The sequence below is a fragment of the Lissotriton vulgaris genome, chromosome 9 (genome assembly GCF_964263255.1).
Source record: "Lissotriton vulgaris chromosome 9, aLisVul1.2, whole genome shotgun sequence".
Classification (NCBI taxonomy): domain Eukaryota; kingdom Metazoa; phylum Chordata; class Amphibia; order Caudata; family Salamandridae; genus Lissotriton; species Lissotriton vulgaris.
Window position 1 is genome coordinate 323,519,370 of NC_141697.1, and position 14,521 is coordinate 323,533,890.

At 41.5% G+C, this 14,521-nt stretch overlaps 1 protein-coding gene across 1 annotated transcript in view; it reads left to right on the forward strand.

Annotated features, from left to right (window-relative positions):
* SPATA7 (spermatogenesis associated 7) overlaps window positions 1–14,521 on the forward strand; it is a 509,081-nt gene that overhangs the window by 183,159 nt on the left and 311,401 nt on the right. Inside the window, exon 5 of the mRNA XM_086937621.1 lies at window positions 2,176–2,223. Coding sequence (XP_086793747.1) covers window positions 2,176–2,223 — 48 coding nt within the window. The remainder of the gene's footprint in view (window positions 1–2,175; window positions 2,224–14,521) is intronic.

Below are 14,521 nucleotides of genomic sequence, written 5' to 3' on the forward strand. Positions count from 1 at the left end.
TTTATTGGAAGTGATACATGGGCTATCTGAACAGGTCATTCTGTCCGACAACTCCCTCCAAGAGTAAGCTTTGTCTGTTTGATGTCATGACCCACTGAAAGTCAAAGTCTAAGAAGGAGGCAATTGACAAATCAGTAATCTTATAGTAGTATGTAGTACTTATGTTTCCAAGGAGAGAGGCAACTCTTGTAACAAGGATTGCCTAACCGCCCTTAAGTTACACAGCACTGGAGAACTGCCCGACAGTCTTGATTAGCCACAATTTCTCAGAATGTCACCTCTTCACTTCGATCTTGGGACCCAAATCCTGTCATTGCTCCCCTAGATTTCTTTTCTAACCTTACCTTCTGCTCTCAGGATCTGTCCCTGAGGACCGCGTAAAGACGATTTAGTTCACAGTATGCGTGTAACAAGCAGTCAGTTTAACTAATGTACTTAATGATTTTCTGAAGTACATCAATAGGCGGATGACTTAAACTCCTCAGAAAACTTTTTACATGTGTGTCTAGCTACAATATCTGTAAAAAGGTATCATCCACTAGCTCGTCCCTGATGGAGACAAGCTAGTCTAACGATTTCCCTACTTGTTTAGAACAGTGGACCATCACTTTTATTTTCCATAGTTAGCCAGAGAAGTCTTTTTCTTCTAAGTCTCATTCAAACCAACTTGATGCACATACCCGCCCCTGCCTCTAGCCTGTGTTGACAAATCCTCTGATATCGCACTAATTCATAGATAATCACCCTGACTTCACCATTTGATCCATGTGCATCAATTGTACTAAAAGACACTTTCACCTTTCTGCCAATCAACTCTTCTCTTTTAGGAATGAACTGAAAAGTTCCTCTTATTATATTATTTACACTATTTTTTTACAGCACATGCACTATAGACGTCCTGTATTCGTTGAGATTATTTTTGTAAAATATGTAAATCCTTTCAGTATGTATGCTTGTTAATGTGTATTATATAAAATGTTCCTGTACTCTGGTAACCTGCTTTAGGCATGGGATCCCTAGTGTCAAAGATATTGAAACTTGCAGGTGGTGATTTGGCTAACCTTGGTTACTGCACTGATGGGATCTGAGTACAAACCGCTTCAGGTCACATTTTGGCACGTCTTTTGTGCAATATATAACAAGTTGAAAAACTTTGGCTGTGAGTGCACTATAAACACAATCGTCAAAGTGTATTTTAAAAGTGTAAGACTGACTCCCGCCTGAAAAAGTGACATATTCCATATTCAATCACAGTTTACGACGAAGTGCATATGACCCCAGCCATGTCTACTGTTAGCACATATGCATACATTATGCCTATATATATATATATGTTGCATTACACTTAGTTTAGACCTGTGGGGTTTCCAAGTGAACTTTCCAAGGCGTGTTAACATGCATGTGTGTGGTGGGAACTCTGTGCATCAGACATTCTCTAACACACTTCCCACATAAACAAATAATATTTGATTTCATTGGATGTAAGTACTGCTGGATTTGTTAGAAAGTAGTCAAATAATTCCAGTTTTAATAGGGGTGGGATGTGTGTGTTTGAGTACGAATGAGGGACATAGCAAAATATTTGTATTAAATTAAAATCCGATCCATAAAAAAGAAAAAAACACCATTTCGCCTTTTATACACATGCATATTAGTGCTAATTAAGAACAGTGCATTCAGTGCATTCAGTGCATAATTAACATAAATGTATTTTTGTAAATGTTAATCAGAAGGGATTGTAATGTATCCAAACATTCTTAAATTAAGGCCATACATTGTGCATATTCTAATTTATGAGTCTGTTTATGACCTTGTCCTGGCCCAGTTAATGAATTGTGGTAGACTGGCTATTTTATTATCAACTTAATTGGGCAGACTGAAATGCTTTTTCAGTAGCTTACCTAGATCTCATTTGTTAGCATTGTAACCTGCAGCATGTAATGACCTCCCTTTTGTTTTGAAAAGGTCCTAACTAGTTGAACTTTTGTGTGACTTAGCCTCTCTCTAGCTAATAATGATGTAGCAATGGGGCCTTGAAAATTTTACTCTACCGGTGTTGGTGAACAGATTCAGTACATTATTTAACATTACCATATTTGGATTGTATTTCTCAAACCTGCCATTCACCGTGAGCTGGCTTTGTATCAATACCTGTTCTTCTTTTGATTTATTTAGCTGCCGTGGACTGTTCAGCGCCCAAGAGTATGATCACAAGCATTAAATGTAAGTGACTTCTCGTAAAATGTTTTTTCTTTGTTTGTGTTCTTTTGAGACCAACTCACGATTCGGTCTTTCTAACATACCCGCTATTTCAGTTTCCCAGACGTATTGCAATATCTCGATTAAAAAGCCTGGCTGAGTTGTACCAGAGAACACTGATCACATTCATCTGAGGTCATTGTCCAAGGGCTGTGTGCATTTAGATCCCGAGCTAAGTGGCAGGAGATTGCACAGAGTCAAAAGAGAGACACTGAAACTATGCCATTAGAGGGCACTCGTTTCAAGACCCCTCTCAAAGTGGCCACTTATGTTGTAAGAGTCCTTATACTTGACAACAAAAGGATGGGGTGGGTTCCCCCTTGGAATAATGTAGTATTTTACAAGCAATAGGACATTGACCAACACCTGTTGGTAGAACTTTTATTTTATTTGAAGAAACTGTGAATCTGCTTGAAGTAATCTGAAACAAACATTTGCAATGCAATAGGTCTCACAATTGCGAGATTTTGACCTATTGGCATTGTAAATGACCATGCCTCTTATTGAGTTCTACAAAGGGCCATCTATAAGTTCTTTTACCCCGGTTAAACACTACTGAAAGCTTTATTAACCTACACTTGAAACTGGTTGGCATCCAGGGGCATTCCATCTAGACAACGGATGTAGAGGGGTTTTAGCTGCACACGGCTTCTCGGAACTCCTACACCTACGTATGCTCCAGAGCAAGGCATGGCTTTGGTTAGGGACATAAATGAAAAGGAACCATGGAACAGAAAGAAGTCTTTAAAGCGCTGTATGATTATGTCCGAGAGCAGGAAACGCTGTCCACTACTTCAGCAAACTGGCCTTGTTTACAGCTACAGAATCAATATCTAAAAGTGCACTTTTACCAGGGTAGGCCAGCCATTCTTAGGATTACCGAAACGAGGTCCTGGTGGTCAGGGGAACCAAGATTCCTCACCCTTTAGAAAGGCTGGAGCTGAGCTTACAAAACCTTGTGACTGCAGCCAAGAGAAGTTACTCTGAAGCGCAAATCTTGCTCCTGCCCCCAAAAAATATGGCTTGTGTGCTGAAGAGCGAGGAAGGTGACTTGGCTGGTGTGCCAGCAGGGGAGGTCTGCTGTTGTGCGTTTCTTCCCGCCTCAGCCGGCTCCTGGAGTTGGCTCCTGTGACGTCCTTGGACAAAGGGAGGAGGGCAGGAAGGAACCTAGGGAGGGAAGGCGGGGTGGTGTTTTCCAGGTCTTAAAAGGGCAGCAGGCACAGACAGCTTGGCTCTGTGTCAGAGAGAGACTTGGAGAATTTATACATATATTTTTAAAAAGTTACAGGAACAAAAAGCATTGCATAAACACACGATGTACGTGAAGCGGGTGCCATAGTAATTACATTGAAAAAAGCATCAAAGCGGGCACCGTACTGAAACACGGAGCAGCGCCCATGTATATAAAATGTATGCGGCACGACGGCCTGTAAAACTCATGGCATTCCTCTAGTAGGAAAAATGCATTACAGAAAATAGTGCTTACAGATTAAATAAGACAACAGAGGTAAAAGGGCCAGTCCTCATGGGAGGTTACAAATGCAGACAAGGCGGTACTACAGAGGGACTAACAAGACTATTAACCAATCAGAAGCCAGCATTTACGAAGGACAGTGACACAAGCAAATGACAAATATTGGTAGAGAGTGGGTCGGGCTTCAAGTACATACTCCAATAAAGCATGCCTCGCAGAGCTGCGTATGTGTGGCACAGGCTTCGCCCTAAAAAATGCTAGGTTACTGTGGCCATTATGTGCCCTAATCTGCAGAAGGGTTGCTTGGTGGTTCTTGTAGCAACCATAAACTATTTTCAGGGTGAGCTGTCGAAATCTTTGCTCTCCAAATGTCCAAGATGCCACTTCCACACTAGTAGTTTAAAAATAAACATGATACAGCTAAAGTTGGGGGGAGTTGTTAGTTATTACCTTCTTCTTCTTTCAGATGTCTGTGACGATATCTGAAAGGTACGAGAGGAACGTTTATCATTATCTTGATACCGGTCAGGTTTTCTCAAATTATCCCTATTCCTGAGGTTACACCTCCCTTCAGGGGGCTTCTTTTGAGGAGAACTACCTCGGGAATTAGAACGCTTCTCTTTGGAAGGTTGTTTGCTATTTTCCCACTTCTTTTTCGAAGATGTAGGAGTATTTTTAGTAAAGACCTTTTCAGGAGTATCAGACAGTTGTTGTTTAACTGTATAATTCTATTAACCTTTGTATGTTACTAAGTAATTCCTCGTCCGACATTGATTCAATGTCACGTTCAGGTGTGTGTCAGGTGTGCGGCTATGCCGGATCATGTTGCTCCTGATCTACCTAGTGGTCCGAGCCTGGTAATGTGATTTAAATGTTTAAGGGCACCTTTAAACCAGAGATTATGCTCCTGGTATGTGAGTGGAATTTCAACATCCTCGAAATTAATATATTCCTCGGGTGGATCATCTTCTTTGTAGAAGTGAAACATATGTGTTACTGGATCTTATTCAGGGGATACTATCCATGAGTAGAATACCTCTGTGATATTCATGTGCCTCTATTACAAAAACTGCTCTACCACCTCTTGATGTTAAGCCATGTTTTATAAATTTTATTGTGATGGATCTCTTTAAATTTGGAGGAATGATTATAGCATTCTCGTCGGTTTCTTGGAAACCTGTAAAGTTAAAAGCTGCTTTGACTGGATCAGCCGCAGCTCCAACGGTTTCGGCGTTGTTTGCGTTTTCGGTCATTGTGAAATGAAAATTGCAGAGAAAGCTTCAAGGGAACAAAGATAAGGTGCACAATATTTTGGAACACTTTTTCCTTCAATCTTGAACAAACCAAAAAGCTAATACATAGGATTTTTTGTCCTACTCAGCTACGGCGGATATTATCCCTTATCCACTCCAGACGTCTATTGGAGTATTACAGGTAAAGGGGTCTCTGAGAAAAGCACGACTGAGTGACTTCAGTATCTAGCGTTAAATGAGTGCCTTACCAAAACGTTGGGCGCCATGTAGTGTAGTTTCTATATCCCTGATAGGCTCTGCGCATTGGAATGATATACACTATAGATTTGACATAGGACTGAGGTCAGTATGTCTCTATCGAGTACATTAAACTTAATTACTTGTGTGCACCAGCTAACTCAGAGGTCACTAGAAATGTTCTTGAATGAACAAGAAGGGAGTATTTTCTGACAACCGCATAAACATGACAGCCACATAAGCATGCCAACTTAGTTTCCCTTAGAGTCGGAACAATATCTCCAAAGTCGTGGAAATAATAGATTACAGTTTCACTCAATCGTGCATGCTTCGTTTCTACACAGAAATAGAGACAGGCGTTTCAATAAAAGGATTTATTGAACAGTCTTATTTCTCATGCAAGAGATATGAACTGCTACAATCGTAAGACAGAATGTGAAGTATAATGCGTACAGCGTTAGCAGTAATATAAAATAATTCTGCAATAGCATGGTCTATAGCTATGACATATATAAAAATACATACATAAATAACACAGGCTAAAATACTCAACTGGTGCTTCTAAAATAATCCTACCCCAGTGTACCTAACCTAAGTCCGGTACGAGGAAAGAAGTAGGTGCCATTTTAGCTATAGTTTAGTTTAGTTATGCCAAGAGTTGCCAAACGTTTCTCTAGATTCTAATCAGCTCCATACCTTAGAATGAGAGAGGTTGGTATCTCTTTCCCAGGACTTGATCGCTAACACCCCGCAAGGGAAGTCAGAAACACTGGAGCTGGATTCTCGACGAGGAGGATGACAGCGTCTGGTCAGTGCATCAGTTGGGGAGTTGACTTCCTTCAGGTCCTTGCTGTGGCTAGCCACATCGTGCAAGTAGGTAGCCAAACCACACTGTGCCTTGCCATAGCAAGTGAAGGTATATTTATAGTTTGAAAGTGTTTAGAAATGCCAGTATTGAAGTACAAGTCGGGCATATGAACGTCATGAATGAACCCCTAAGGAATCGATGTTCATGCATAATAAATAAGGAATCGATGTTCATGCATAATAAATGGGTTCTTGGAGAAATCAATATTCAGGCCAGGGGAAGTACTAAAGGCTTAAGAGTCTGGTTTTCCAAGAACTCGTTGTGATGAAGAGGATCGGATGTAGTTGACCATGCCTGTATTTGGTTAGCATGAGCAATGCCTAAATAAGGGCTGGATTTCTATATACGGTATCAAAATCGACACACAACATGTCTATCTGTTCAAGCAGCCAAAGTATGGAATTTATTACCCCTAAACATAAGATCCATGGATAACTGTAGATGGGAATGCACCCCTACACTGAACCCTGTGACATTACATCTATCCACATCTCCTTTAAAATGCATCTATATGAATGTAAGATCACTACCTAAACATTCCACGTATATCTGGGACCTTCTTAATGAACAACAACCAGATTTAGTGTGTTTATCTGAGACATGGCTTGATGACCACAACATCCCAGACATAGTCATAGCCCTTCCCCTGGACTATAAGATACTGAATGTCAACAGAGTTAAGAAAAGGGGTGGCGGTGTAGCTCTACTGTTTAGAGACTATCTCTCATGCAGACAAGAAAGTATCGCACCGGTTGGAAATTATGACGCTCTGGCATTCACGGTGTCCATAAACACCAGTGTGCTATTTGGAGGCATCTTAATTTATAATCCTCCGGGCTGTACATTAAATTTTAGTTCACAGTTACTCACACAGATCATGCCTGTCTGTTTGAAGAACAAGAACATCCTCCTCCTTGGAGATTTTAATATACATCTGGATAACAACAGTAGCTCCTTGACGAATCTATTAGTGGAAGATATGTCCATCCTGCAGTTATCTCAGAGAGTCCATCAACCAACACACAATGCAGGACATACATTAGATTTGATGTTTTCTAATATCGAATCTATTGACATCGACCCTTTAATCCCATTGGTATGGACTGATCACTATATGATCACCTTCCGCATTAATCACCCCACCCCCCAGACTAAAAAACATAGTGCATTCTCAGCAAACACAAGAAACTGGAAGTCCTTCACACTTGATAAATTCAGTAATCATTTTTTACATCCCTCCTGTACAAGTACCAATATCCAGGAGGAAATAGACCTTCTTCACAATAATATTAAAAATGCACTTGAACACTGTTCGACCATCCAATCTCGTCATAAACCAGGCAACAAAAAATCAGAGAGATGGTACGGACCTGAGCTTAAACTTTTAAAAAGAAACTGCACCTCCCTTGAGCACAAATGGAGAGTATTTAAGACAGATGAGACCAAAGATAGTTTTAGGAAAGCTCAAGCACTCTATCACAGAGCGATTAGAAAGGCAAAAAAGGACTATTTCACACGCAGAGTATCCGAGAATAAAAATTCATCAAAAGAACTTTTTAAAATTGTAAGAGAATTATGCAGCCCAACTAATCTCTCCGCACACCTCACTCCCTCACAGGAGAATTGTAATAAGCTCAATGATTTTTTCTGTGAAAAAATTGATACCATCTATGCCTCTTTCCAAAACCAAAGATGGAAAAAATTGACCAATATACACCAACTGCTGCACATACTGTCTGTCATACTTTTGGCCCTTTTTCAGAAGAGGAAGTAGAAAAGGCCATGCTTGAGGTCAAGTCTGGTTCTCCACTTGACCCATGTCCACATCACATTTTCTCCCAGCTTACCCCTGTAATATGTCCAGTAGTTACCAGAGCATTTAATCTCTCCCTCAGTTCTGCCGAATTCCCAACATCATGGAAACAGGCCCTAGTCACCCCTTTAGTAAAGAAGGCCGGGGCAGATGTTAACAATCCGGCCAATTACAGACCAATATCCCAGTTACCTTACTTATCAAAGGTCCTGGAAAAATTGGTCAACAGACGACTCTCCACATTTCTGGAAGTTAATGGTCTGCTGGACGCATCACAGACAGGGTTTCGGGCAAATAACAGCACCGAGACCACTCTCTTGGCGGTGACAGACAGTATTAGAACCAAGGTAGATCAAGGTAGTACAGTCGTTCTGATACTCCTTGATTTATCAGCGGCTTTCGATACCGTACCCCACCATCAACTATTGAATACTCTGGCAGAGAAAGGAATTCAAGATAAAGCACTTGGATGGTTACAATCGTTCCTAGCGGATCGCACCCAATCAGTTCGCCTGGGTGATTATACATCCCCCCCACGACCTATAAAATACGGAGTTCCTCAGGGGGCATCGTTGAGCCCAACTCTGTTCAACGTGTTTGTCTCCTCGTTGGCAACCATCGGCAAAAAGTGGGGTGTCGAAATGTGCTCCTATGCGGATGACACCCAGTTGATGGTTACCATTAATGAAAATGATGACTCAAAAACTAGATTGACGAACTGCCTAACTGAACTGGCAACTTGGATGCAGGACCATTGTCTTAGACTTAATGCTGACAAATCTGAAATTCTACTGTTCGGCAGAAGCACACATGTCTGGGACAACAGTTGGTGGCCTAGTGATTTGGGCTTGCCTCCCAACCCAACTATAAAAGCTAAAAATGTAGGAATAACACTGGATAAAGATTTATCCATGAAATCTCATGTTTCCATAGTTTGCGGTAGAGGTTTCGGCCTCTTGAAGATGCTTAGACGACTATTCCCTTGGGTTCCGACAGATTGCAGGAAAACATTAGTCCAAGCACTATTGATGAGTAGGTTGGACTACGATAATTCACTGTTTGTGGGAATGGCAGACTACCTATTTTCCAAATTGCAGTTGGTTCAGAATGCCGCTGCCAAAGCCATCTGTAATAAAAGGAAATACGACTCAGCAAAAAAATGCATGCGTGAGCTCCACTGGCTCCCAATGAGACAGCGAGCCATTTTTAAACTGTTGTGTATTTCTCACAAAGTACTTCACGATACAGGCCCCATCATCCTACATGACAGGATCAGATTCCATAAACCCTCTAGAAACTTACGATCTATGACCTCAGGAAGAGCATCTATCACCCGAGCTCGGACTGTCAGGATGGGAGAGAGGGCCTTCTCTCACATTGCCGCAACAAAGTGGAACGAGTTACCTCCTAAACTCAGAACTACTGACTGCTTCCTTTCATTTAGGAAACAACTAAAAACATTCCTTTTCCCCAGGCCAGATCAATAATTTCCAATTATTGCTGTCGTCAAGTCACTTGCAATTCTTTCTCAGCGCCGTGATGTCCTTTCAGGATGAATGTTAGCGCTTTACAAATAAAATAAATACAAATACAAATATCTTCAGAAGACTACTCACAAGTTGGCTGTTTCCTACATGACCACCATACTCAAACACTAAAGTACAGAATATCCATGTAAGCATTTATAATTGTAATATATATATACTAGCAGCCCGCCCCAGCGTTGCCTGGGGCAGAAAGGGGCTGGGGGCAGTACACCCGCTCCCGCCCGACCCCCTCCCGCACTGACTCCCTCCCGCCCCGACTCACTCGCGCCCCCCTCCCGCCCGACTCACTCGCACCCCCCTCCCGCCCCGACTCACTCGCGCCCCCCTCCCGCCCAGACTCACTCGCGCCCTCCTCCTGCCCAGACTCACTCGCGCCCCCCTCCCGCCCCGACATTTTCATTTACTGCTGACTCCTTCTTTCCTCCCCCTGCATCACAGTCTCACTTTCCCTTTCCATACCTGTGCCGCCTCTCCTCACTGCACAGCCGCTCGTCACTGCCCGCCCTCCTCCTTCGTCGTCATCACGCACGTCGCGTCGCGGCCAGCGCTAGGTCCCGGCCGGCGCTACTTTCAGGGGACTACTTTGTTTACAAACGTAATCTTTTTAATTTACTTTTTAAAAAAATTTTATATAGCCTATGTCCATCTACACACCCTGACATTTTCATAGATGTATCGGGTGTGTAGATTGGCGCTGTGGTTCCCGAGTTTACCTGGCCAAAAGGTGCAAGTTCTCTCTTTATAATAGTAGTATAGATGTATCTAGATATGTGTATTTCTTTGTACAAATATGTATAACTATGGTTTTTTAAAATGTATAGATATTATTTAGGTCTGCTTAAGCAAATGTGTATATTACTTCTGGTTATATATATATTTTTTTTGTATGGTTAACTTGTAAATAGGTCACTGCATATTTTTAATATGTTATTTGATTAGATGCTTATATGTCTGTTTTATTTATCTATCACAATATGTAAATATTCTCATAACAATTCTACCTAGAAGTGCTTCACTATTGAAATACTGAGGAAAATATAAAATTAAAAAAATATATATTGGTCAAACAAATACAGGAATAAATTAGCATCAAGTACAACAGCACTTGAAAGTCTGAGTTTATACAAGACATCTTTAAATCTCAATATATTATCTTCCTTATACATGTATACCCTTTCTATGTATTTGTGTATCTTTATATTTTTTACTTTGCTCCTACTGTAGAAGAAAAAAGACTTTGACTCTCTCCAATGCACTTCCCTGTCTCACCCTATACCTCTCTCAATATATCTTCTACCTCTACACTCTGACTCATCTCGAGCCTCATTCTACTATTATAATCTCCAAAATAACCCTTTCTAGACTCTTCGCTCATGTATCCCTTATTCGCTCACACCAACCTCATTTTACTACTATGATCTCCCAGACAACCCTTTCTAGAGACACTTCCTTCCTCAGTCTCTCCTTTCTCTCATCCCAAACCTCACCTCACCTTACTACTATGATCTCGCAAATAACACTTTAAAGAATCTTCTCTCTTCTATCCCTCCCTTATCCTAATACACCACTAATCCTTTTTAGGTTCTGAAGTATAATGCCTCTCGCAGAAAAGTGCTTCAACGCCTCGTCAGGGGTAGTGAGCGCAATAACAATAAAATTACAATTACAATCATGTTTTCAGATGCTCTTCTTTTTTCATAAAGACACAGTGCACTACTAGCCTGGTTCAGTCCTACCATGGTGGCACATTGCCAGTGGGTACAGCATAAAGGGTATCTGTATATCGCCGGGGTCTATCTGTCTGTCCAATCCCACACTCTAATACATGGTAAGGTTATGCACCTTCCATTACATGACAAGCTCCTCTATACCTACTCCTAATGATATCTGTGCACCTTATTAGGCGGGAGATGTAACAGAATCTTTTCTATACATAGTTTTTGTGAAGCCCTCTACAAGGAGAATAGTTTGGGCGCTGTGTCACAGATATTGTTTTCCCCCAATTTTAAGGCCATGCAAATCATTCAGCTTGGCAGAGGAGATGTCCACTTAATCCATGAAGGAATGATTTGGCTCATTTACTGCTGTGTACCAAAAATAGTAGAAATGATTCCACACCTCCAGTGATGGAAGACCACATGCCCGTTTGGAAGGGGGAATCTGCTTTCCTTTATCCATATTTGTTCATGTTTCTGTTCTATTTTTATTTTTTTCAGTCTTGCGACCTTTTGCTCATTCAGCAACCTTACAATTAGTTGTTGAGATATACAGTTCTTTTAAAATGGTTGAGAGAGACATAGTTCAGGAGGATATTGAGCTACGCTGTTTACTCTCCGAGCGTATGTGTGATAGAATAGAGTGTTGAAGTGGGGGGGGATTTGTTTGAACTTGTCTCGATATCTGTATCTTAAGTCTGATTCTACTTATCTAACCAATAAAAATGGTGGCACTAGTATACATTGTTGGTACTCCAAAATATGAAACAAATTTGCACCATCGATCTATAAGTAACTTAATTCAATATTTAAAAATGTCATGCACACAGTCAATTCCTATTGTCTGTAGAAAAAATAGTTCTTATACCAGTGTAACTTTCACACTACTTTGACTGCTTTTCTTCTCCAGTGTAGCATCGTCTTGATCAGCCCCTCCATCAACACTGTTTGGGATACTAACCTATCCCTCAGTTTCCATTAGCTTTTGTTAAGCAAATCCAAGTAATCTCTTGCACGGACTCCTGCAGCTTTTGTTTATTGAGGAGATATTGGGGACAGTAGCTGACAAGTGCCAATTATCTTAGCATTTTGGGTGCTAGTAACAGTTTTTGTGGTTTGCATTCCTTAAGCTTGTTACAGTATATGTTGTTTTACACCAACAATACAACAACAGTGATATCTATAACTAGATGGGTTCAGGGTGTTCACAATTGATTGAATCTCCATATGTTGTTTTAAACTAACAATGACCACCCACTTTCTGAGCTTTCAAAATCAGTAGACCCGCAAAGAGAAGCAAACTGAGCCAATACACGTATAGCTCACTGCAGTGCTATTCTGTCATTGGTTACACCCCAAAATAGACCTTCTTATCTCCAAGCAAAAAATGCATGTTCTCTTTTCCCATCATGGTTGAGAATAACTCTTCTCTTCCTCGGTGATATGTTCCTCAATTGGATTATCATAATCTGGATATTAACTACAAATCCTCCCCGTTCCTATTAATCCGAAGTTAATTCAGAAGATGAAAAATGTAAAGCCTGCACGTCAATCAAACAAGCAAGATATATATATTTGTAATATCTTTACTAGCAATTATGAATAAGCTCCATTCCCCTGGTCAAGACCCAGGACAATATCATAAAACATATTTGCAGCATCGTGTCTCCCTTACTCGTAGAGGATTCCCAAAAGAAAATAATCAGTGTATGACGTCCTTGGTCTGGCACAGGAGGCGGGGGTGCTAAGCATGTACATGCATGATAACATCAGTGGGAGACTGTGGTGCAGCGGCTAGAGTTGCCAACTCGGAAATTGGGTATCCGATTCAGAGTCTCTGCATCAGTGCAACATCCTGTGATTCTGGGCAAATCACTTAATCTCCCTGTGCCCATGGACAGCGCTTGGATACCCTTACACGTGATAAGCTGTACAATATAAATCTACAAACACATAAGAATAAGACATACATCTGTAAACAAATTGCTGGGGAAACGATGGGAAGGCAGCCACCGGACACCCACCATATGTTCTTGCAGCCATACCTTCCTTGGTCTCCGTCACAAAGCTCCATCAGTGCTTATTGGGAAGGAGAGTGCGGGGCGGGACATACCAATCATGCTAGAGTGCTTCCTGGCCTACTTCCACTGGCTGGAAGGCCACCACCGCAGCTCCTTCGGAGTGAACCATTCACTCCTTCCCCTCTATCCTCCTCCAGTTGATCCACAATCGCACCACACAACTCCAAGTCCCTCTCAGCATGCTCATCCATAAGTACCGTTGTAAGCCTACATTCTTCAGCCACCGCTCACTCTAACAGGTCAGTTCTCCATTTGCCCAGTGTCTACGGAGCCCAACATTCCCAGTTCATATAAATACAATGCCTGGCAAGCACTAATCTCAATTGGGAAAACGTATATTCAATCTTCCCTGGGACCAGCAAAAGTCCCAGTAGACAATGGCTTGTTGTCACCTCCCCACTGACGCCTCCTATCAGCTGCACCACCCACTGCACCCCAGTCCAGAAAGTTTCCAGTTCATAGATTGTCCACTTTACATGAATGGATTCAGCTGGGGTCTCATTGCAGCATACACAGCGCGCCGATCGCTCCGGATAGTCCCTATGTAATCACTGTTGTGTCAGGTAGGCCCTATGGAGGTAATTGAACTACGTCAACTTAAACCGAGCATTGCTGGCTGTTTCTCGCATATTTTCCCTAGCAAGCTTCCATTCTTTGTCTGTGATAGGGACGTCAAGGCCTCTATTCCAATTGTCGCGCGGACTACGTCCGCCTGTTTATCTTCTTTCAGGGCAGCATACAACTCGGAAATGAGGCCCCATTCGAACCTGGGTCCAACATTACCATCAGGACATGGAACTTGCTAGGCTCCTCGGGGAAACCCGTCCATATCTCACAGACTATACAGGACACATTTGTGTCCTGTAAAAGTGGTCCTGGTCCCAGCCCAAAAAGTGTCCCTGCCTCTGCCTGCATCACAAAGGAATTATTCAAAAACAGTTCTCCCACCCTCTGACAATCTCCATAATCAAGCAAAATCTTTAAGCGATAATTACATAATAACCATAAACGTCCAGATCACAATTATATGTTAAAACATGAATGCCACATTGAGTAAATGAAAGACATTCAAACTAATTAAAAAAGCATGACATTTCTGTGTAAACTAATCAGCATTTAGGAAAATGCCCACAGCAAAGCATCCTTGTTAACATTTGTAAGAATCTTTGTTAGTATTTTTAAGAAGCATAGGGCTGGTCTGCGTCTCTCCAATCTATAATTCTGCAAGAAAAGAATTAAAAATCGAAATGTATACAATTAGAACATTCAAATGA